Genomic DNA, 25019 nt, shown 5'->3' on the forward strand with positions numbered 1-25019 from the left:
AAAAAAAAAAAAAACAAAACACAAAACTTACGCGTAAGCATTTTGACAATGAGAAGAGAAAAAAAAGAAGAGACAAAAAGTTATTTTAAATTAATTTCTTCGTGGAAATCGAACAGAGTAGTGAATATGTTTCGTAGTAGGTACGTACGACAAAAGGTTTATACCGGTAAAATTGTTGACGTTAACAAGTTTAAAAGGAATCATCATCAACTGTCAACAATCATCCACCATCACCCGTAGATCAAATACATTGACTATATATATATAAAAAAAAAAATATATATATATATAAAAAAAAAAAATAATAATAAAAAAAAAAAAGTTAAGTAGAACCAATAAATCGGGAATAAAATAGAAACGAAATAAAAATATGCTACCGAGTAAAAAATTTCTAATATCGTAAACATTTCAAAAAAATTTCACACTCTCAAACAATTTATTAATTACACATTTTGCTTTGTACATATATTATCATACATGTATATATATATACACATAAATATATTGCATACAGGCTTAGCAAATACACACACACGAAGTGCGGCGGAAATTTAAAATATAAAATTCCTTCACACGAGTTTCCCAGCCGGACACGGATCACCACATACATAGTATTTATATAATACACAATTTCGAAGTGGTGACCGACGACCGCTGGTCCACACATTCATTGATTGATGGCCTGAGACCAGGAATGGATATCGGTAGCATTCAACTGGAAGTCGTTGAACGCGACGGCGGCGGCGGAGGGAACGTTGTGGTGGTGGTGGTGGTGGTGATGGTGGTGATGGTCGTCGTCATCGTCGTTGTTGGCCTCGACACCGCCATCAACGCCGCCGCAGTAAGCGGAGTCCATGTAAAAATTGTTGTTGGCCAACAACAGTTTGGCGGGATCGAGAACCATATAATCGACCACGTGCGAAGCGGAGACGTCGGCCGGCGGCATCGACCCGCCGCCGCCGTCCGCGCCGATAAAGTCCACGACGGAAGAAGACCCGTCACTGTGCATGCCGCCGCCTACGGCGTTGCCTTTGAGGCACGCAGCGTCGGCCGACGAGGACGGCAGCTGTGCGTAGTAGTCCACGTCCTGTGCCATCGGGTACATCAAATCCAACGCATCGGGTCCGTCCTCGGTCTTGATGACTGCGGTGTAATGCAACTGTTGTTGTTGCTGATGTTGCTGCTGCCCGGAGTGATAGCCGACGCCGTCACCACAACTCTGTTGCATTACTTGATAGCACTGCTGCTGCTGCTGCTGCTGCTGCTGATGGTGGTGGTGATCGTCGTGGTGGTGGTGCTGCTGCACCGCCGCGGCGATCGCCGGGTGATGGTAATCGGCCGACTGGTAGTGCTGCCAACCGACGTCGCCGTTGTCGCCGCACTGCCCGGGGCTCTTGTGGATGGTGCCGCTGCCCAAGTCCAATACCGTCGTCGGCGAACACTTGTGGTAACCGGAAGAAGCGACGGCGACCGTATCCTGTCCGGATGTAGTCCGCTGGTCCAACTGCTGCAGCTGGTACATGTCGTCGTCGTTGGAGGTGGACGTCGGCAGCATTGGTTGACAGTAAACCGCCGACGCGGGTTGCGGGCCGGTCACGAACCCAAAGTCCACGGCGGACATGTTCTGACCAAGCGCCGATGACGAGGACGACGACGGCGGCTGTTCGGACTGGAGCTGTTCTAGGACGTGATAGTTCTGCAGCCCCGACGAAGTCGCCCATTCCTGATGGTGGTGGTGTAGATCGTCATCACTGCTACTGCTGCTGCTGCTATTGTTGTTGTTGTTGATGAGGATGTTGTTGTTGTTGTTGTTGGTATGGTGATGACGATGATGATGATGGTGGTGGTGGTGGTGCTGTTGAGACGGATAAGCGGCGGCTTGCTGATGCTGGAGGATGGCTGTCGCGGGTTCTGGTACAGGTGCCAGGCGACTGTTATTGCAAACGCAATAATAAGGAAGACACGAGCAACCGGAAGAGTCTATAACGTAAAGAAATAAACAAATTATCAGACACTGTATGTTTGATCAATCAATCGATTGTATTCTAGTTTATTTTTTTTTTTAATTAAAAATAAATAAGAATGAGATTGATAATAATCTGTAAAAATACTGTAGGCATTTTTTACTTTTAGCCTCCTATTGTACCAAAACTATCCAATTTGCTCTATGAACAAAGTCCTTGCTACAAAACGGGATGATAGATATAAAAATAAAAACATGGATTATTGTAAATTCAATACATTTATTACTCTTTGCAGAATCTAAAACAGGTAAGTACGATATTATACTGAATTTTTTGTTTCATGTATTTCTACAGGTTTCTATAAATGGGACCCAGTGTTGCAAGTTCAAAATATTAATTAACATATTTTAGTATTTGTATTTGCAAGTATGTTTGAATAATTAACGCAAAAAATACGTTCTTTAAGCATATAATATACTGCATCGCTAAAATATATTGTATGATACAACGAACCATTAAATTATTTTATTTAAATTATTTAGAATAAACATTAAACATTTAAATATTTTAATTGATTATTGATTTACGATATTAACTAAATCAAGTAGGTAATATTATTTTAAATTTACACCTAAAAATATTATTATACTGTCTGCGTCGTTTCAAAAGATACTTTACGAATAAAAATGACTTGGTATTATTGTTTTATATATAGTTTAAAATGAGTTGTATTCAAAATAATCACGTTTGTTATCATCTCTATATAAAAAAAATTATCAACTCATCGACTTACTTATACTTCGGTTCTCTGAAATTAACTCTTGAGATAGTTGCGTACTTAAATACTGTTTGCGATTTCCATTATTAATAGCAGCTTTCTGTTTTTGATTTTTTAAACTTAATACCTGAAAAAAAATGTTAATTAATTTCATTGAAAAAACTATTGTTTAAATTATCATATTTTACAAAATTATATCTTATATTATATATTGTCGGTCGAGTACACAAACACCTTATTTATATTATTATGTTGTACTTAAGGTAATATTATTATAACAGGGTACTCTTGTATAAAGTTTGTTACTAAGTTATTAAACCACTAATTTTTATATACCGAACTGGAAAAATATCTTTTTTAAGTAATTGAAACATGTTTATGGTTTGAACACCATATGTTATGTAAATACAACTTTGATTTAAATTAAATACGGTTTATATCAAGTTGATAAACATTTAATTAAGTTGAAGTTTTCTATTTCAACAATCCACATACAATTAATATATTGTTTGCTAATAATAAAAATGGTATTCAATTACGTTCGTGTAGTTTCTTAATTGTTCACAGTTCTCATTGAATATTTTTATTTATTTACACTTAGAGGCGTACATTAAAAAGAACAATTAAACGGCACAGAATAATTACGGTTATTAGATAAATAATAATATCATTTTTAAAATATATTATTTAATTATAATATAAGTTACACCATGTTATTCTTTAATATAGTAACCAACGAATAAAAGTAGTATACAGCAGTATTAGTTTAAAATATTATTTCCAAAACTTTTTTGATTTTGAGTTTAACTGTTCAGGATTTTTGACCACAGCTTGGTATCTTGTCTTGAAAGATGTTGGTAACACATCTCCTCCTCCAGCTACATCCACCAACTCCGTCACCTTAGGGGGGCACTTCTTGGGTGGATGATATATAGGCCGTTTCAATGTTTTTTTCTTTATTAGTTTTTGTTCAATTACACTCTTCTCGTATGACTTATGTTCCTCGTGCCAAATTTTTCCGTACGTCATTGTCATAAGAGAATAAATGTCAGGTTTAAGTTCAGTTTTCATGTACGAAGGAACAAACTGTTTAACATCTACAAACTTCGAAGAAACAATTTGATCTTTTAAAACAGCCTTCTTTGAGGGTATAAATGGTTTTTTATTTTTATTTGACGAATAACTCGAATTCAAAGACTTCAAAGACGTGTAACTTGGTGCGGAAGACATAATATTATCAGATTGTTACGTTCTATTTGAAATAAATATTATTTTCATAGTTCAAATTACACAATACATAAGTGACCAACAAAAAAAATATTAAACGTAAAAAGTTAAAAACTGTCAGAGTAATTAATTAATTACGTTACCATTACTTTTTAGCCAATAAACAATTAATGGCCAGATGTACTTAAATCATTATCTGTAAATTAAAATTAAAATGAGAAAAAATAATTTCTTGACTAAAATGTACGGTAATTTTTTAATACGACGTACGTCATCATCAACAACATCCGACATAATATTATGTTGCACGCCGCACACAACATTTATAGATATCGTATTTTACTATATTAAAATACTATAAATGTAAAACTAGTGATTAAAAGTCAAACTTGTGAATTCCGTCGAACGTTTTTTGCCTCAGGTTTGTTTGTATAAGAATATACAATCAACAGAGAAATCGAGTTTTAGTATTTATGATTTGACCTACAATATGTTGTCAAAATCCATTCACGTTGTCCGTACCATTCATATTCATATAATATATTTTATGATTCATGGACACCAGACTAGGCGTTCTTTTTTTTTTTTTGTATGTGTGCCAGTGTTTATTATCTATGAAAACCTACAATTAAGGTTTTTTTTTTTTAAAGACAATACCAAACGGATTTAATTATTATAATTCGTATACGCTGTACGGGCAGGGCTGACCAAAGTATAATATAACACAGTATGCAATAATTTATGTTGTTTATTATTATTATTATTTTTTTTTTTTTTTTTTTTGTATACACATATTATCACTCGTTGCTCTAAATTATCGAGTGCAAGTATAAAAGTGTATATTATATCCATTTCGTTTTACGGTCTAACGCGTTAGTGAACTTACCACGCGGCTTTTAAGGACTTTAAAGATAAGTCGATTAAGTACGTTCAGATTTTTATAATAACAATAATCGTCGCGTTCTTGGCACCACAATTTATAGGCACCGCCGTTATAATAACGTTTTGTGAACATAATAATATTATCCAGAGCGCGTTCGAGTTGAATATCAATTTAAAGAAACGACATTTAAAAACAAAACGTACGAATAAAATCATAATTCATTATTTTCAGTCACATAGCGGATGAGGACTACCAAAAAACCATCGCGACAGGTAAACACAACGGCGAACGTACATTACCGCCGACCACAGGTCAGCCGGAGGCGTCTCAACGATATCACATCGTGGAGAACAATATTATTGACATTTACACACACACACACATCAATCTAAATCACGCGATATTTTAATAGTCAGTCAGTCAGCGGTCGACGATTCGTGATCGCCGATCACTGTTTACAATAATATAATAATTATAATATCAATAAAACAAGAGATGATAACGGGATTTGTTGCGTTTTAATTTAAAATCGAACGGCCAATATTTATTTATTTATACGATGGGAGGGCGGCGCGCGCGCGGCCGTTTGATTCGCCCGAGGTGCCGTTTACCGATCTGCCGCCGGTCCCGTCAAATCGGGTCGCGGCTGTGGTCCGGGCGCACGGCCAGCCGCGTTCGACACCCACCACCACCCACACAGGTGTCCGTGGGTCGCGTACAACGACGATAAATAATTAACAACAACCGCGGCGGTGATGATATGTCGCGGCGCGCGGTGTGACGACGATGATAATATTGTTGTATTATTATTTTTAAACGGCGGCGGCGGAGTTTTCGCGATAATCGCGTTACTGCACACACGCGTGTGACGCGAGGCGACGGAGGGTGAAATTAGCGCTTCTCGTTTGCATCAAAGACGGCGGCGGCGGCGCGCGCGACGACCGTTGTAAGCCCGTCCGTAAACAGTGTTCGCTGTGCGTAGTATATAATATGTGTGCACGGCACACGACATATTATCATCATCGTCCTCCTCGCGACTCTAAACGTACGTTTCACACGACCCTTTTTTAAAACCGTTTACAATCGTGCGCGAAACTCGGCGTCGCTCGTGTTAATAATATTATAATATGGTAACCGTGAAAGGGTAGGTGGTAAAGATATTATTTACGGGCGGTGGCCTCGGGGAAAAAACGATTATTCCGGTTCGACATACACACGATAACAACGACGACGACGACGACGACAACAGCATTATTTCGTGTTATAGTGTTAATAAATGTGCAAAGTGGAAGAAATCTGGTCCGTTTTCAAAACACTATTTAAAAGACGACTTGGCACTCCACAACAATTTCTGAAAAACAATCATTGCGATTGACCGAGTATTGAGCGGTCAGCAAGCGGGTATACTTAATATGACCATAATTTTTTCACTCAAAGTGGGACGCCTTTGAATTTTAATAGGAAAACCATAATAATTGGTGACTTTAGTTGGGTGCTCATTTTTTATGACATTTTTATCTAACATCATGTTATTATTAACGTGCTCTATTGGGGGAATAAAATGCCGCCGATCGTCTTTTTTTAAAGCGTGATATTTTTGGATTCTATGAGGACAACGGGACACAAACAAAGCTCTAATGCGGGACGGTCCCGCCCAAAGCTGGAGTATACATACGTTAGGTATACTGACGATATGATTTCATTGTTAATTCCATATACCAGGCAGTAAACTCAAGGCATACTTTAAACTAGTTACCACTTTATGCCATTCAGAACATGGTTCATTTATAAAAAAACAAACATAAGTAAATCGCATCAAAAAATTACAATAAACTTCATGATTTTTTTTTCAGAAATCGCATTATCGCGGTGTAGCAACAGTGTTAAATTACCTTAAAGACACTAGACAAGACGTGATTTACCCATATCCTACAGCGATATTGATATTACGATATAATAAATTATAATATAAATGCTCGATATTTACATAATAATATGTCGATTGTACTGGCTTAAAATGCAATAAACAAAATAATATAACTTAACTATTAGCTTTTTTTATTAAGTTATCGTAAGACATTGTCATTCACAATGGAGAAAAAACTCAATTATACATATAAAATATGTTAAAAAACAAAAAAACATTATAAAATCAATAGGTATACAATTGTAATGTTTATCACAAGTGAATCTATAAAATGTTTTGTTTAAATAATAATTCGTCATACATATTTTTCTCAATCCATAAAACCAAAAGGTTTTATTGACTTAATTTGTGTGTTGTTCTCTTAATATTAATTATATACGAATATTAGCCTGTGTTTAAAACACAAAAAAAACATACTGAGAAATTTAAGAATGCGATTGATAAAACTTGTATTATTATTTTTGATAATATCAATGATCTATATGTTTAATTAGTCTTTTTCGATATAACACAAAGATATATAAAGATTACGATATAAATCGGATGTGATACGTCATCTCCGCTGGAATAAGTGGTTACAGTGGTCAACGTTATTTTGTTTACGTGTTTAATAATATATGAGCTAACGGAATGGATACACGCCCAATAAATTATGGGTATTATAAACCACCAAACTTTTTCCGGTATGTGTATACTCGGTATCTTTAATTTTAATAAGAAAAACCAATAAATAATAATTATATTAAACAATCATAGTTAATATACCAATAATAATATATTATTTTAATTCTTTAATTTCAAAATTTCGTATCACAAAATACAAGTAAAATTAATAAAATAAAAATATCGTAGGAAGGATGAACGATGCATACGCCTCATTATATAAGTGTAAAAATAAAGTATTAAATTAATATATTACAAATATTTTGAATTTCAACACTAAATAGTTATATACTTAAAAATATATATTATGTATTTTGATAATTACTAAATACCCAAAAATCAAAATACATATATACCTCTTCACGTTCCATCACCACGTACGTATATTAATATTTATATTAGTAGTATTCTCTAATCTAACTGAATCATATTTCAAATATATTAAGCTAATATAAAAATTTGACAATGAATTTTTCTTGCCTGAATCTCATTTATTATTTTTATCTTCTGGACTCCAATAAAAATTATATGTCGACCTCTCCAGACTTCTAGAAACTAAAATAACGTGAGGCTTGTAGAAACTAACCCCTACTCACAGATTTTCTCAAATAATATATTTTATTTTAACACACCTATTGTATTTTTCCAGACTTGCACGGTTTTTTCTAAACTTCAGAGAGTTATACAATTTAAACTTAAGAATCAGGTTTCAAAGATTAAAACCTTGAGTGGTTTGTCCATTTTTGTTATTAATGTAGTTAATGTAGGCACAATAGCAAACACGCGACAACAACAGTGACGTTTCGCCAACGACATCATAACGTTATTCTACTGTGACATTATAGTACTGCATCACTAACATTACTTCATTACCATAATATTGTATCAACGGAATAAACAACGTTTCAATAAATGTTTTGTAGTATATTTTTTACATACCTATATATTATATTTTGTACATATTATATACTCCATTTGGTTTCACTGGACGGGATTTTAAAAGAGGAAAAAACACAACTTTGTTCTATAACATTACGAGCGGTATACACTCTTAATAGCATTCAATAAATATTAATATCCGCTACGCAATCAGATTCATCCGAGACGAAGATATCGGACTAATCGTAAACGATGCGTTTGAAAAACCGATTTGTCTATAAGAGGGTTAACGCACAAGTACATAGAATAATTTATTATTTAAATGCAACTCAAAAGGTGTACTTGGAATAATGCACAAACAATTCAACAGAATGTGACAACGTCATTTTTTATGTAGATTTTCGAAAACATAAGCTAAAACGAATATGTCAATGACAAACAACAAGATTACCGCGCGAAGTCGTTCATTTTCGATTTCAATTTTTTTCAACAATCATTGTGTAATATGCATAGCCGGACCGACAACATAAGTTGGATGTAATTCGAACGATTCACACCCACGCTGTACTTAAATATCAAAATGTTCATCTAAGCATATCTGATATAAAACAACTATAAATAGGGTAAAACATTCGGCGACGAACCGCAAACAGCATTCATTCGTCATCCCCTCGCTGTTAAGACCTTATTATGTGAGTTGCCAAAATTTTTCACAGCTACATCGCCACCACTTACACACAGTTATTCCGTATTCAAATTTATTGAAACATTTGAAGTGTAAGATACATAACCTATACAATTCTCCGGTCAAATTAATTACGAGTGTAAATCATTTAAACGCCAAAATTACCCATTCCTCCGTCCTTTTCAACAGACACAAACGTGACGACATACATCGTTAGGCGAGCGTGCAGTCACCTGGTAGCGACGACGGGTCCACTACACACCCCTCCCCCACACACGGCGCTTTATAAATCTACAGAGCTCATGCACACTAAAAAAACGCAGCACATGCGGTCGCGTATTATCATTATTTATTACGACGTATGACCGTATAAAACAACAATATAATTTGCCATCGACGCGGCGATCGGATGGATCTTTGGTCGTCGACTCGTCGGTGTAATCACCACACGGTTCTATTTTATTGACATGATTTAAAACGATTGCGCACAGTACAAATATACGCGTACTCGACAAACAACGACTGGACGGCCGACAACATGATTAGACCACCTCGGGCGGACTGTCGACAATTATCATCCAAACTTATAACTTATAAATATCTAATAATATAACGTTATTAAATTATGTACATTTTATTTGCGTTTCGATATTATTATTATTATTCTCTAAATCGTATAAATAACACACGCACACAATAACATTATTACCTTTACGCATAAAACACGACAACCCCGCCCCGCCACACACCGCGCGTGCGGCAAACGACTTGGGTTTTCGCCGAAATGATTTATACGGCACCTACAAATTGAATTAACATACCTACTACGCGTGCGTTCACTCTATAATTACACATGACGGCAATAATAATAATAATAATAATAATAATATTACGTTATAACACTGCAGTAGTATCGTGTTTAAAGTTTTTGAGTCTCCGCGAAATGCTGTCGAATGATAAAATAAATAAAAATATGATGATCGGGTACGCGTCGTCCAAAACTCTTCCATAGGATTTTGCCCAAATAATCCATCAAATTGGATGTGTGTAATTACATACATGAACCGTATGCACAACGTGCATTTTATCAACGACGAATTGTTAAATGCATTCGGTGGCAGCGGTGTTACAACACGATAAAATACCAGTGATAATAAATAGACCAGAGAGAGAGAATCGTCGTTTTCAAACAAACAGAAACACGAACCTAGAAGAGATGACGTGATGTCTGCAAAAAATTATACATTGCCAATTAATAATATTATGTCGTGTATACAGAACGATTGATTTAACATTATCAAAGTCCACATCTTAGGAAATATTACGTGAATTGAGTTTATAATGTTTATATATTAATATAATTACAACAAACTATTTAAAATAATATAACGACGAAAATGCTGACAATATTGACATATTCCAGTAAATTATTTAATAATAGAGTAAATATGTTATTATTAACTAATAAGAACGTGTATTTCCAATTATTAGTGCAAGAAAGTTAATATTATCGGAAACGATGAAAACGGATTTCCAGAATAATTTCTATAATTTTAAGAATCAAAATTAAATTTAATATAATATGTAAAAATAAAAACTATTTTATTTTTGTAACACCGATGTCCGACAGGCATTAACGAAAAAGAGATGAAGAATCGGTTGACCTGTGCGTAAGCAACACCGATGTACAACGAACTTCCCAAACCAAGTATTATTTTTTGTGAACACTGGTTTCGCTTTCGTCATTGTGTATATCATTGATTTATAACGCGTCTCAACACTACACATACACATACACAAAATCATAGCCTGAAATGATAATGATCAAACTATAGAATAGACAGATTATGCTGTCCGTGCCCACTGTATATCATATAATTATTATTTTATATTATTGATGACCGCAGTACATGTTTGCAGACTTACTATAGTATAATAGTATTAAATATACACAGTATAATATCTCATATATTTGGTTTTTATAACTACCATTTTTTTTTTTTTTTTTTTTTTTACTGACCATAGCTATTTCTAGATCTCTGACACTACATATTATTATGTTTTTTCATTAATAAATAATATTATCAATATTCTAATTAAAGACAAGATTTCGTTTAAACCTATTCTCGAAAACAAATTAAAAAATCGTTATCAACGCCACCATTAAATAACCATGATAAGGTACTTATTATACAAAGAAACTGTCACGAGTTTTGATGGACTTTAATGTTTTTATTGCTAAACATACTTAGGTATATTCTATTTATGAATTAAATTTTAAGTAAATAAAAATATTAAGTAATAGTGATATTTTTTTTTTATGTACATAAATCGTATAAATAAACCATTTTCATAATAATAATTAAAAATTTATTGAATTTGAAAAGTTGTAAATATTTATTATTTATTAATTAACTTTTGTATTAATTACTAGGTATCTATATTGTATTTGTTAAATAAAAACATGAATTGTATCGTTATGTATACATAATACATGTGTACGCACACAACATAACAAAACAATGCATATTATTTTTTGAATTATGTACCGAAGTACATATCATAGATATAATGTTATGCTGAAAATCTATAGATAGTTGAATGCATATCTAAAATTCTTAATAGTAATTCATAAATAATTCTTACTTTATTATTGAAAGGAACATCACGAGATAGGATCATGCCGAAGTTTCGAATCTTGCGGCTGGTACCAAAGCTTCTTCGTGCTTCTGAAGTAGACTTGGCTTCAGGTCTTAAGTGATCATGAACACCTTTGGCTTGAAAAAATATTGCATACTCTGTATGCCTCCAGAAATGTGTAACAGGATAACCACAGTGTCCTCTACAGGGCATTATTTCTAAGTGACCATGACACTGTCTATTTGGGCAAGGTTTACCTAGAAATAATTATAAGTAGTAAATAATCATACACACATCGAAAATTTTTCAGATATAGTGGGGTAATATCCAAGTCCCTAAAATTAAACTCAGGGATTTATTACCAAATGACAATTTGTATTTATACAAATAATAATATATAATATTATGTATGGACCCTTCCCTAAAAAATTCTTTGGTTATGCTATTAATATAAAAGTACTAAATAGTAACATAAATGATATACAATTATAGAAATAATAGATTTCGAATAGGAATTTATATATATATTCAAAATAGATACTCAACTAAAAAATAAAAAGCGTGTCATAATCGTAGACTAAAGTATTGTTATAGTTTTTATTGTCGGACAACCCGTTAACAAGACGAGGTGACATTATTATAATATTGATATTGATTTATAATTAATTTGGGAATTTAACCTTCATTGCTAAAATGTACTTCATTATCTCAGCAACAATATCCGCATCATCAAACAATGGTAAAGATTTATTTAAATAATAGTGCGTACATAATTAGTGGTGTATTTGTCTTCTAGTTTAATAAATAAATATAATGTTCATTTAATTTATTAGAATAACTTCAAAATATTCTATGCCATAATATTATGCCTTATACAATTTGTCGTCAAATAAAATATTATTTAATTAAAAATTTGGTATCCATACAATTTAAAAAAAATTTTAAAAAGCCCATATTTCTATGTTGAGAAAATGTTTTCACTGTTTATTTGTACAAGTAGTTTTTACTAAATACTCAACATAGGTAAAAAATACGTGGAGATGTATTCAAACAGAGCCAATACATTATTATATTTGACAATGATGGACTAGCATCATTTTCAAAATAATAAAATATATCAATAGTTTAAAATTCAATCATATTATATTCTAATATATTTTTAAAAATGTTAAGCAGGTATATTATATGTACCTATGTATTCAAATTCACATAGTTGATTCTGTGAATATTATAATCCTCTGATTTCCAATTATCTAACTGAAAATCCATACCTCGTTGACTAAAATAGAAATGGCGCAGAAACCTTAAACTTAAACTTAGCTATATTTTTTTTTCTTTTTTAATATATTATGCTTATTATACGGAATTTTTTGTATAGATTGTATTTTCTCTTTTCTAAATAATAATAATAAGTACCCATATATTATTGTACATTCAGAACAGTTATTTGTGATGATCACTGTCCGTCCCTAACTCCATAGGTCTGTAGACATTTCTTTGTTAAATTTTTTAAATATTTATTCCCCCCCCCTGTAGATATTTAAATAGAAGGTTATAATCAATTAATAACTAATTATAAATAAAGTATAGAAAATAGAAATTAATATAAAGACCCGAATTTTAAGTACACGTATAAAATAAATAATGTATTAAACTCTATCAAACTTTATAATAATACTATAAGTTCCAATTAATTAATCATTTTAATGATAACCTTACTATTATTAGTTATTACTCATTTTAATGTTGTTCTAGCTGTTAATTAATAATATACGTCACATAGTTCAATTTAAATATTTTGCTAACTTAAAAACAATTAAATGATAATAATTATTATAAAATTAAAAAATTATAATTGAAGAATTTTCTAAGCACATATTATTTTTTTTAATTTTTATTTATTTTAGATTATTAATATAATAAGATTACCTTGCTGCTTTTTTCGAGCCTTGTCACATATAGCTGGTCTTAGGTGAACAGTGTCTCCCGAAGGAAGTATACATCTTCTTGAGCATAACAGAACACCCAAACACGATTTCTTTAATATGTGCACATTGTGATTGTTGGTGTTTCTCATTGCCCATCCAGAAGCGTGTCTCTTAGCTTCTTCACAATTAGGGGGGTATACCAAGCGACAATGACCGTCAGCCCATTCTTCCCACAAGTTGAAGTTACTCACCTACAAATAAAAATATTACAATGATAATTAAAAATACATAAGCATCACACAAAAGAAGCAATAAAAAAAAAAAAATAATAATAAAAATACAAATACTCAAATATACTTTTGTAAACAAAAAATAAAATATTAAAAACATTAAGATTAAGTCTTATAACTTATGAGTTTATGATGACTATGTGATTAGAAAGTGAATGTTAAAATATTAATTGAAAAAGTACCTCCCTCTCAAAAAAAAAAAAAATAATAAAAAATGTAAGCACTATATAGGTAATAAAATTACACATACCTAATGTATAGTTAAGTTATATAACATATTTTAAAATTATAATAAAATTTTCAAGTATAAAAAAAGATATGTATAAAGCTGAATATTTGTGTTAGCTCAAAAATAATGTTCGTTATCAAAATTGTAAGCACTAATATAACTAGTAATTATTATTAAAGTAGCAATTACTTGTTATTAATTAATTAGTAACTATTAGTAACAACCTATTTACCTATTCATTTTTTCAATTACAATCTAAACTTAAATATTTAAATCAAATTTTTAAAAAATACATCGATAACTTTTCGATCTTTTTCTTTGAATAGACAATTTTACTAAGCTATATTTATTTAATACAAATGCACTGTTCTTGTTAGTCAATAATATTAAAAACAGTGACGTAATGACTAATGAGTATAGATCATTAAAAACTATTTTGAGGCTTTTTTTCAATATTAGTAATTAATAAAACGTGTTTTAAATGTTTTAATAGAATACTAACATTTTTCAAATAAAATGTTCAACTCATTTATAATTTAATTAGCTAATATTATTATAAAATTAAAATTATTATGTACAATATACACACAGTACATAATATTACATGTATATTTTAAAGTATATAGTTTTCAAAGAATAGCTAAAGCTCTGGAAACCATGTTTTTTGAACAAGCACAGACTCCCTCCTCAAAGTCAAAGCTATCAATTGAAAATTAAAATATCTTTTTCCAATTTTAATCCCAATTGTTAACTATTAATTTCGAATATGTAATTATAACCTAATGATAGACAAACGAATATTGTTTTGAAATAATATATATTACATTAAGATTATTTAAGTAATTGTCAACGTATTAATTTTATATTTTATTCTGTTCAAAATGTTCAAATATTGTATATTTTTTTTTTAAATAATAAAATTCTCATTAAGATAAGTTTATACTAAACTTGAATAAAATATTTAATTAATAATCTCTTTATTGAAACATAATTGTTTGAATTATAATGTTACATTATATTTTCATAGAAATATAAGATTTTATCAGCTCTTAAAACTTAAAATATCATATTTAAAATAAATATGTATATACATATTATGTATAATAACAAGTATCAAATATTATATTAATTCTGATTGCATTGATCAACAATTTACTTAAAAGAAAACATATAAATAATGCAAAGTAATATTTTTTTTTTACTAATAACTATATAATAAAAAAATATATAGAAATTTACCCTTGGAATAATCGAATCGTTAATGTCCCAATCTGCAATTCGAGAAATAGATTCTGCAGGAGGTCTTCCACGTGAGTAACTATAGTCATTGCTCATGCTTTGATTTTCGTATTCTTGTTTACTAAAATATCACAAATAAAACTTTATAATTCATTAAATTATTAAATTTATAATAATCCAAGAAATATATGAATGTTGTACAAATATACAATAATACCAAATATATCAGACTGCTAATTAGTAATATCGTAGATTTTAGGTTTTGAAAATATTAATAGACTTCGGAGAATATTAGCCATTATAGGTATTAGCATTCATTATAATCAATAGTATTAGCTATCTATTGTTATAAACCAATGCGTTTTTGTACGGACACATATTGATTTAGATTCTAAAAACTATTATGACGATAAATGTTAAGTTGGAAGTTCGGGAATATCAGTTTAAATATATAACAATACCTAGGAACAAATTTTCAGAAGAAGTCTGAAAGAACCATGGAATGAAAACATGCAGTTTATTATAATTTATACCTAATAAATGATGTATTATATATATGTATATGTATAAATAATATAAATTAAACGGATCTAAAGTATTAATATTGGATTTTAAACTTCATAAATAGGTAATCAGCAGTAACGGTTGAATTGGTGTATTGGCTTTAAATTGCAATTGTCGATTGTCAAAAATTAACTTTTAAGCGAGTAAACGTAAGCTATTTATAACTAGCTGTACACGGAGTATTTTTAAACATAACATATTTAAAACTAGACAAGTGGGTAGTAATATAAACATAGGTAGATCGTACACATTGCGCATATAGATTACCTACACGAAAAACAGCGTGATGACACTTTCAAAATGATTAATATTAATTTATAAGCACACGTAAACACACGTTTTATGCCAACGTCTCTCAATAATTGTACTAGACGCACGACGATATATTTGTATATACAATTAATAGAGCTACGGTTTGATAAACGATAATATATAATAATAGTAATACCTTATGCAATTATTATTGCGATAACAAAAAGCTCGTTACATTATATTATTAACTTATTACTTATAGGCATTTTGCGTGTATACGTGTATATATATATATATATATATATAGTTATCCAGGTATAAAAATGTCGTCGACAAGACAAGACATAAAATAACTAATATGTTAGCACGTTTTTATAATTAAAATTATATTATTGTGTTATTAGTCTACAGACACCTACCTACTTAAAACAATATGAGACACACGTTAAAATCACGTCACCGACGAGACACAAAATCAAAAAAGATCGGCAATAAAAGTGCACAGCGTCGCGTACACGCCGAAACGCAGACAGAACAATAATGGTGTTTACTCACAAAATGACGACCATAATCGAAGTCCGGTCTCTGCTGCTGGTCGTCTTCCGTCGGCGGTCTACAAGTTGTTATCGCGGGCAAATTGGACTGTGGACGACGGTAGTGGTTCCGGCCGTCACTGGAGGTGCTCGAAAAATCACGACGATTATGACGCGTGTTATCGAGACATCTGGTCGTTACGCCGATAATAAAACGTTGACGGATATACCTACGCGTACACGCCGGACCTATAGTCGGCCGTTATCGCGTACACACCACTTACGATTGTCGTGCGCGTTCGGTCGCCGAAGAATACTATTTTTGGCAGTCGACTCCTGTCGGTCGTTCGGGAGAAAACGAACGAGAAAAATAAATAAGAGTAAAATAATAAGGCCGGTGGACGGGAGCGCGCGCGCGGCCGGTCTGACGGACGGACAAGCGGACGCGATGCGTGCGGAACGATCACTGATCGACGAGGAGACGGTGTCGAGATCCTGTTGCCGGTCCGGACGGAGTTACACCGAACCGACGGCGGCGGCGGCGGCCCTCTGGTTTTGCATTTTGGGCCGTACGCCCGCCGGCCAATGAGAACGCAGACCGAACCCACCGATTTTAAAACGGTAGTTACGCGCGCGGCGCCGCCGCTAATCCGTTACCGCCGCCGACGACACGTCGCACGGGTCGTACCTACGTATGTATATCATTATCGTGTCTCCACAATAGCAGCTGTGTAAAAATAATATAAACTCGCGTTATATATTATAATAATATAATATAATATTTTATATCGAATTGTAATGGTGGTATGGAATATCGAGTTTAAAATATCGACGGAGTATAAATGTAGATCATCCCCGTACGACCTAAGTAGGTAGGTACATGATGATATTACGATTATGTTAGACTTGCGCCGACAACTCGGAAAGGTAGGCGTGTAGGTACATACACCTTGATAATATTGTACCTTTATATTATGATAGGTATAGATGTCTCTCCCTACTATCCCACCATGGCGTTATTTATTATACCCACACTGCGTCACCCGAATGGGGGATGAATGTACAATGTACATGTGTACTTTTGTGACGTCCAAGTATAATAATATTAAGGACACTGGTGCACTCGTGAGTCGTATTCCTGAACATTGTGAACAATGGATTTATGTGTGCGCCTTACGCGGCTTCTTGGTGGGTATTTTATTTTTTTACACGGGTAGGTATCTACGTACCTACAACAAAGGTACGCGTACAACATCATTATTGATTATGATATATTATATCCATATACAGGTTAAGCGAGAATAAAAAAAACTTTCAGTGCAATAATAATATAGTGTATAATAGGCACCTAACAGGGCACGGATGATATCGTAATGATAATTCGATCGCGCATCCTCCCCCTTTCTAATCGTGTCATTTACTATAAAAAATAAATATATGTGTATACAAATGATGGACAAACATGAAGCGGTATTTATTTTTATTTTTATGCGCTACAGTAGAATAAATATTGTGATCACAATTTATCATGGGCACATATTTTACATTTAGACCCTTGCATATTTAGTATAAAAAACCTACTTATTAGATTTTTCCATATTATTATATGTATACCTAGATTGATTATGGAATAGCGGTAGACGATGATGTCCGATTGCGGTTCGAATACAAGTAGCACTATTCAGTCGCTTAGTCCTATAAATATACATAAGTATCTAGATTGCGTCCGAACATAGTTTGGCTCCCAAAATAACGTATCTAAGTATATAAATAAAATATTAATTTATTTTTTACATATAATTACACACATATCAACTTTTAGTTAAAAAAAAAAAATCATTAGTATAGTCAATTCATAGTAGTAAAAAAATAAAATATTTAAAAATATTTCAATGGAACAAATCAATAATATGTTTAATATCTTATAATCTGTGGTGTAGCCCAGAGTAAGTGTTTAATGAATATTTTAGATGTTGAAACACTCTCCATTGACCGTATTTATACAAAAAATAAATGTATGTACTAGGTTTATGAATCAGATTTTTATAAAATGTGTTGTCATATGGTTCTATTGTATACTTAACATTATGAAGATTGATGACTAAAATGTATTAAGTGTGTAAAGCCCCCCACATGTTAATATATTTAAATATATAATTAAAACACTCCATAAAAAATTAATAAGTGTTGGCTGTGCGCTTGGTCTTAATGATATACGAATATTACACGTCATAGTCAAATTAATAAAATCCATCATAAGTGCGAGTAATATATAATAAATATAATCGAATTAATAAAAGGCATACTATATATATATATATATATATATATAACATAATTATAATGTATAATATGTTGATTTTTATTACCTAACTCAAAATAAAATATTTTTATGTGTGCAATCTTGCAGTTTATTGGCTTTCTCAACTTTAATAGATTATATACAGAAAGCACCACTCTCTCTGAATATTGTTAACTTTGTTAATGCTTAGTATTTTGTTTATATAAAAATACGTAAGATCCAACCGGGGTATTCTTTTAGTTTTAATAATCACTGAACATAGTATTTACAATCTATTTTGTAGAGGCTGTAATTGGGATATAAAAATGAAAAAAGATTACTTTTGGTCGAAATTAGAGGACACCCATAGTGAATATCTATACTTCATCAATATCTGAACATACAGTACAGCTACAGACTATACAGTAGTACAGTATAAAGTGCAAAAGTAGTCAAATAACGAATAAACTTCTCTGTTCTGGCCTATGGTGAAAATATTCCCTTCCACATATATATACAATACAAAGTTTCAATAAGCATAAAGCATACTATTTACAATATTGTATTATCTTAAATCTCAGTCATCCCTAAGATATTGCTACGCTCTTTACTTACTATTAGTATTATAAATGTACCACATTTCGTATATTCTATAGTAGTTACCTACTTTTAGTTATTAAGAATTAGGTTAGGAAATGCTTATTGTATAAGTTTAACAAAATATTATTAAACTTCTACAATAATAACTAATTATAATCTAAATTATGATGAAAATGTTTTACTATATAACTTTATAGTTGTGAACGATGCACATGATGCGTAAATCCATATCATAAATCTTATTTAGTATATTTTTTTGAGATTAATTTTTCAACAAAATAAGTACTTCGTTTTATCTATTTTAAATTTACAATAAATCAAATATAGTTAATGTAAATAACAAATTTATTTTTTAATAGTAGCTCAAGTTTTTTTTTTACATTTTTGTTTTGCACACCTGACGAGTTGTTCCCTTAACAAAAGAGCCTAGTTTTGATAATCTTCATTGATTGTTTTAGATGAAGCATGTTATCCCTTTGATTATAAGTAACTTACACGTGAAATGGATATCTTATTGGTAGAAATAAAAACCTGATACCATAGTGTTTATAAAGTTGTCTACAGGGTGACAATGTGGCGCCAAAGTGAGAACCTCATCTTCCTGTGATCACCCGCATACCGATGTTTATCATTGCGTAATAAAATGGATTGTTGAGTTTTTTTTTGTCGAAACATTATTGTTTATAAGCCCTTTACCACGGCATTATCAATAGATTACACTGTTTTTTCTTATGTTATTTAAACACCTACATTATTTTTAGATTTTGGACGACAAGTCGACAACGATAAGGAAGTAGGTGGGTACCTGATAAGTATAGATTGATTTGTTTCTTTTATATTTTTATATTCTATTTTAAATTATATTAGTATTTAAATAAACTAAGAAGATACAAGTCTAGTGCTTAAATTGAAGGGACGGAATTTTCTTCATTTTTTAGAAATCATTAATTTCTCTTTTACATTAAATTTTAATCAATAATATATTTAAATCTTTAGATATAGTCAATTTTGTTTTTTTACATTTAAGTTTAAAAAAAATATAGTTACATTTACATACAAATGTATCTTTATAGTGTATACACAATTGAAATTCTGTATTAATGTATTATATTTAGTCGTTTAATGGGTTAATTCCTAACAGTTAAAAATTATTAGCGCATAATATAAAAATACTTTGCGGTGGTTTAGAGCATTAATTCACTGCAGCAGCAGTCTACCTCGAACGGCTCAAACAAACCGTAGGCGGTGGCCAGTCACGTCACCAGAAATCAAATTCGATACCCCGAATATTATAATACACTATGGTGTACCTCAGTACCTTATGTCTGTCGTACAGTTCAACAAATAATAAGCATTGTCAGACTGACTGTATTGTTGACAACATTCTCTTGGTATAGATGAAAAAAGTATATATCACATAATTTATTATGTTATACAGACACATTGTTATTTCTAGTGTTCCTGTTTGGTTAACTCCATAAGAAATTGAATAAGGATTCGTTATCGAGATGAAATAAACTATAAATCGTTATACAGACAGCAAAGAATAAAATACAGATTTTATTGTATTATGATTATGTTGATAACAGGTAGGAACTTTGGAAATAATTGAAGTAAATAGTAATACGGAAATTACTATACTGACTATCGACTGACGTCGCCGTTTCTGTCAGACATTGAGTGCTGAGCAGTGGGAACATTTGATAACTTTGATCGTCATTGCTGTGTTATAATTTTGCATATAATTTGCGGTATGACTATTCATCGATATTACATTAACAGGAAATATTTGTATCTAGAATTCTAGAATAATACATTATTTAATCGTATAATGTATAATAGTACCAAGTAACAACCAATATGCGATTATGACAACATATTAATTGTATCTAATAATCTATTACATATTAATATGCAATTATTTTCTGAATCATTAGTTCTACATAAAATAGAGATAAAACCCAAGATGTAAAATAATATCGAGAAATTGATAGGTAATAGTTTAGGTATGCCATATTCATACAATCGTATCATAATAGTATTAAATAAAAATAAAAATTATTGGTACTTAATTGCATTTGCAAGTTGTACATTTATACGTAAAACCAAACACCATATATATATATATATGATGTATAAATATGAATTGATGCATGATGCATAACAATATAATCTACTATTGATTATAAATTTTAATTAATTTATAATCAATAGTATATAACTGAAGTATAAATAGTTTTTAATATAAATTTATGACAGTAGGCATATATTCAAATTGAAAATTTGGAAGGATCGGCATGGATGGAATGTTTATTGTGATATATTTTATACTTTATCTATATATATTTTAGACATTTAGACTACAGTTATTTTAATTGACTATCATGCCATAATACCAAATAATGATTAATAATAGTATAATAACATTAGGTTTATAATATCACGTTATTCTCTTATAGAAGTATTTAAAGAAGGAAGTACAAATGGTAAAATACAACTATAATAAATAAAAATATGCACAGCCGACTATAATGATGAAATTGTTAGTAAGTAATAACTAATAATAATTAATAATAAACTAATAACACTAGTGACTAATACATAAATAGTATAGGCGTATGACTTGATGATCTAAGTGTTTAAATTAGTTTGAAAATATTATAAAATAAAATAAAATTTTTATAAACTAACTAATTATATAACGCCGTACCGTCGGTTTAAAAAATGTTATTCCCAAACAGATTTATCAAAACGAAAGCTATTGGATACCTTGGAAATGAAATTTTTAAACTTCGTTATAAATCAGAAAGCCAGTATGATAACACTACAACAACAATTAATATACTTTAGTTATACTAAATAGCTGTTGGCGTTTCCACAAAACACTCAGCATACAACCGCATTATTACCGCCAAGGCGTTGGACGTAAATTTATATTAATATTATAAATAATTCTAAGCAGAAATAAATTTTCGAGAATAATATTATCTATATAGTTTATATTGTTTATAACATGTCAATACAGGCTTGTAGTAAGATAGAAAATAGGTACGCTCAAACTAAATAGTGGTTTTGTGAACAAATATAAAATCAATATATTTATTAATACAATATTGAATCATTAATATTTTGTTACTTTCTTCGAATATTTGATTTTAAGAGTATGTATTAAAATAAGTTTACTTTGACGAGAAAAATAGATCTCTATACAAGGTAGAATTATCTATACAATTTATAAAAAAATAAAACTGTATAACCAATATTATAGACAAAATGAAAATTTTACTATAGAATTTGTGTGATAAATATAACGTGTCTATTTAGACTAGCGTTGTATCAAATTATAAAATAAAAAATGCAAATGCATTGTATTCTGGACCTTTGAGATAAAAAGTAACAAATATTATTTGCAAATATTTGCTGCTCAATATTCATTCTTCTGAAAAATTAAAAAAGCACGAATAGAAAAAGAACACTTTTTATTTACACACTCGGTGGTTAATGGCGTGATCTGGTTCAACTGTAAATATCGATGATCATATTTTTACTTTGGTTACTGGTGACTAGTGAGCGCGAGTCTTCAGATTATTTCATTATTTCAAAGAATGTTAATAATATTTATTTCTCCTTACTCAACTATCTAATCCTTTTCTTAACTTTCAATTAAATATTTGATCCAGCCAAATTTGAAAGTAGATCATGTTTATACATATAAGTGATATGTAATGAGTTATGTTGTCATGATAATATTTTTATGGACATTTTGGTTATATAATTTATACAATACATAATAAATAGGTATATTATTAAAATATTTGTTAAAAGGTGTTACGTGAGTTTTTATCGTATACTTTTCTTTTTAATATCTTTATAATAAGTTAACAATAAACTATAACCAAAATGTATAAATAATTTATACATTATACATTATGATTTTAGACTTAGTCGTGACTCTGGTAATTTATACTATAAAAATAATTTTAGTTTTTTTTTTTTGTAAGCTATAATACGTGTAATCAGTTACAAATAAGTACCTATATTGAACGTTGAGATTTTAAACTTTGATTTATTTCGAGTAAAATTTTTATAATTTGCACCATTTTTTTTTACTTGTTTCCTTCAATTTTAGTATTACAATAGTTAACATACTATATAGTCTATAATATACTATTCATTTATTGAACTGCATAAATACATAATATAATATTTAATCAATTAATTTAGTAAGTAAATAGTTTTATTGGGTGCTACATTTAGATATAGTACATACAAGTATTGTTTTGCTAAATATTAGATATCACTATTATTCTGTACACATTTTTGTAAGTGTTCGGTTTGTTTACGTTGGTAAAACCTGTACCTATTTTGATTATACTAGTACGCGTATTATAAAATGTAAATTACACGTCATACTATTTAACAATAATTAGCGGTAAATTTTATAATAATAAAAATTATACAGTACTCGATTAGGCACTATATTTGTTTAGTTATGCAAACAGTCCATCCGGTCCGTCGGCCGTCTTGTTTGTACCAATTTTTATGTCCATATTACCTATAAAAAAAATGATGTGTGTACAACCGGTTGTCGAGTGTGTGTGTTTACGTGCGTATATGTGCGTGTGAAAGACAGAGAGAGAAAGTGAGTGAGAGATAACGAGGGTAAAAGGGATCGAGGCTTATAGGGTTATAAAGGATTTCAATAGCACAGTAGTTATGTATAGTACCACACATTGTATGTATGTATATGATATTAACACACACGCGAGTTTGATTACGTCATTGTAATGCATTTTTTGCCAATGAAAACACGTCGGCCATGGCGCATTAAGCAAACACAAAATAAACGTTAAAACCATGACGTAGGTATAAGTTATACATTTTTAATATATACCTACTTTAGGTGGTATATTACTATGTGTTATAATAATAATAATAATAATAATGATGATGATGATGATGATGCGCGTGTCGTGTGTGTGTGTGTGTGTATGCGCAGTGTTTAGCGAGAGGGCTCGTGCCCAGGCACCCGTGGATAACATCTGCCTAATTGACATAGGATAGTAAGTTGAGTGTGCGCGCGGAATAGTGATAGGTGTTATTATGGCGTAGGTAGAGGTACATACGAAATACACTCATACGACACACATACATATAGGTATATATTGTAACTAGGGACTGTGTAAAATAAAATTAAAAAAACTGGCGTGGCGCGTGCGTTTATATGTTTTTTACGTGTCTTTATGGTCTGAAGGTGATATGCAAATTCGACTCACGCCATTTCAATTGTTATATAAAATAATATTATACATAATATGTGTGCATATACTTAGCCTATAATGACATTACATGATACATGGTAGAAGGATCAATTTTTTTTCTTTTGTTGACGAAACGATTATTTAAAAGTAGTAACCCGATCATCGATCACACGTCGTGTCCAAACTGGTAACGGCT

At 30.9% G+C, this 25019-nt stretch overlaps 1 protein-coding gene across 2 annotated transcripts; it reads right to left on the bottom strand.

The window, feature by feature from the left end:
• Positions 1-501: 501 nt before the first annotated feature.
• LOC112591605 (transcription factor glial cells missing-like) lies at positions 502-17132 on the bottom strand. Of its 2 annotated transcripts, none has more exons than XM_025335467.1 (6): positions 16704-17132; positions 15333-15453; positions 13576-13825; positions 11653-11903; positions 2758-2869; positions 502-1980 (listed from the first exon to the last, which is right to left on the bottom strand). In XM_025335467.1, the coding sequence occupies exons 1-6, from the start codon at positions 16715-16717 to the stop codon at positions 668-670; spliced, it is 2061 nt and encodes a 686-aa protein (XP_025191252.1). In that variant the 5' UTR covers positions 16718-17132; the 3' UTR covers positions 502-667. The 2 variants fall into 2 exon arrangements, with proteins under 2 accessions (XP_025191252.1, XP_025191253.1); XM_025335468.1 differs by lacking the exon at positions 16704-17132 and adding an exon at positions 16568-16612.
• Between the last annotated feature and the right edge of the window lie 7887 nt (positions 17133-25019).

Source organism: Melanaphis sacchari, unplaced genomic scaffold (genome assembly GCF_002803265.2).
Source record: "Melanaphis sacchari strain LSU unplaced genomic scaffold, SCAv2.0 Contig13_pilon_pilon, whole genome shotgun sequence".
Classification (NCBI taxonomy): domain Eukaryota; kingdom Metazoa; phylum Arthropoda; class Insecta; order Hemiptera; family Aphididae; genus Melanaphis; species Melanaphis sacchari.

Bases quoted from the DNA above. Each gene is read 5' to 3' on its own strand.
- LOC112591605 (XM_025335467.1), bottom strand. The intron at 2,870-11,652 runs GTAAGAATTATT...ATTTTTTTTCAG, and splicing joins ATGTTCCTTTCAATAATAAA to GTATTAAGTTTAAAAAATCA. The intron at 1,981-2,757 runs GTAAGTCGATGA...TTTACGTTATAG, and splicing joins TTCAGAGAACCGAAGTATAA to ACTCTTCCGGTTGCTCGTGT.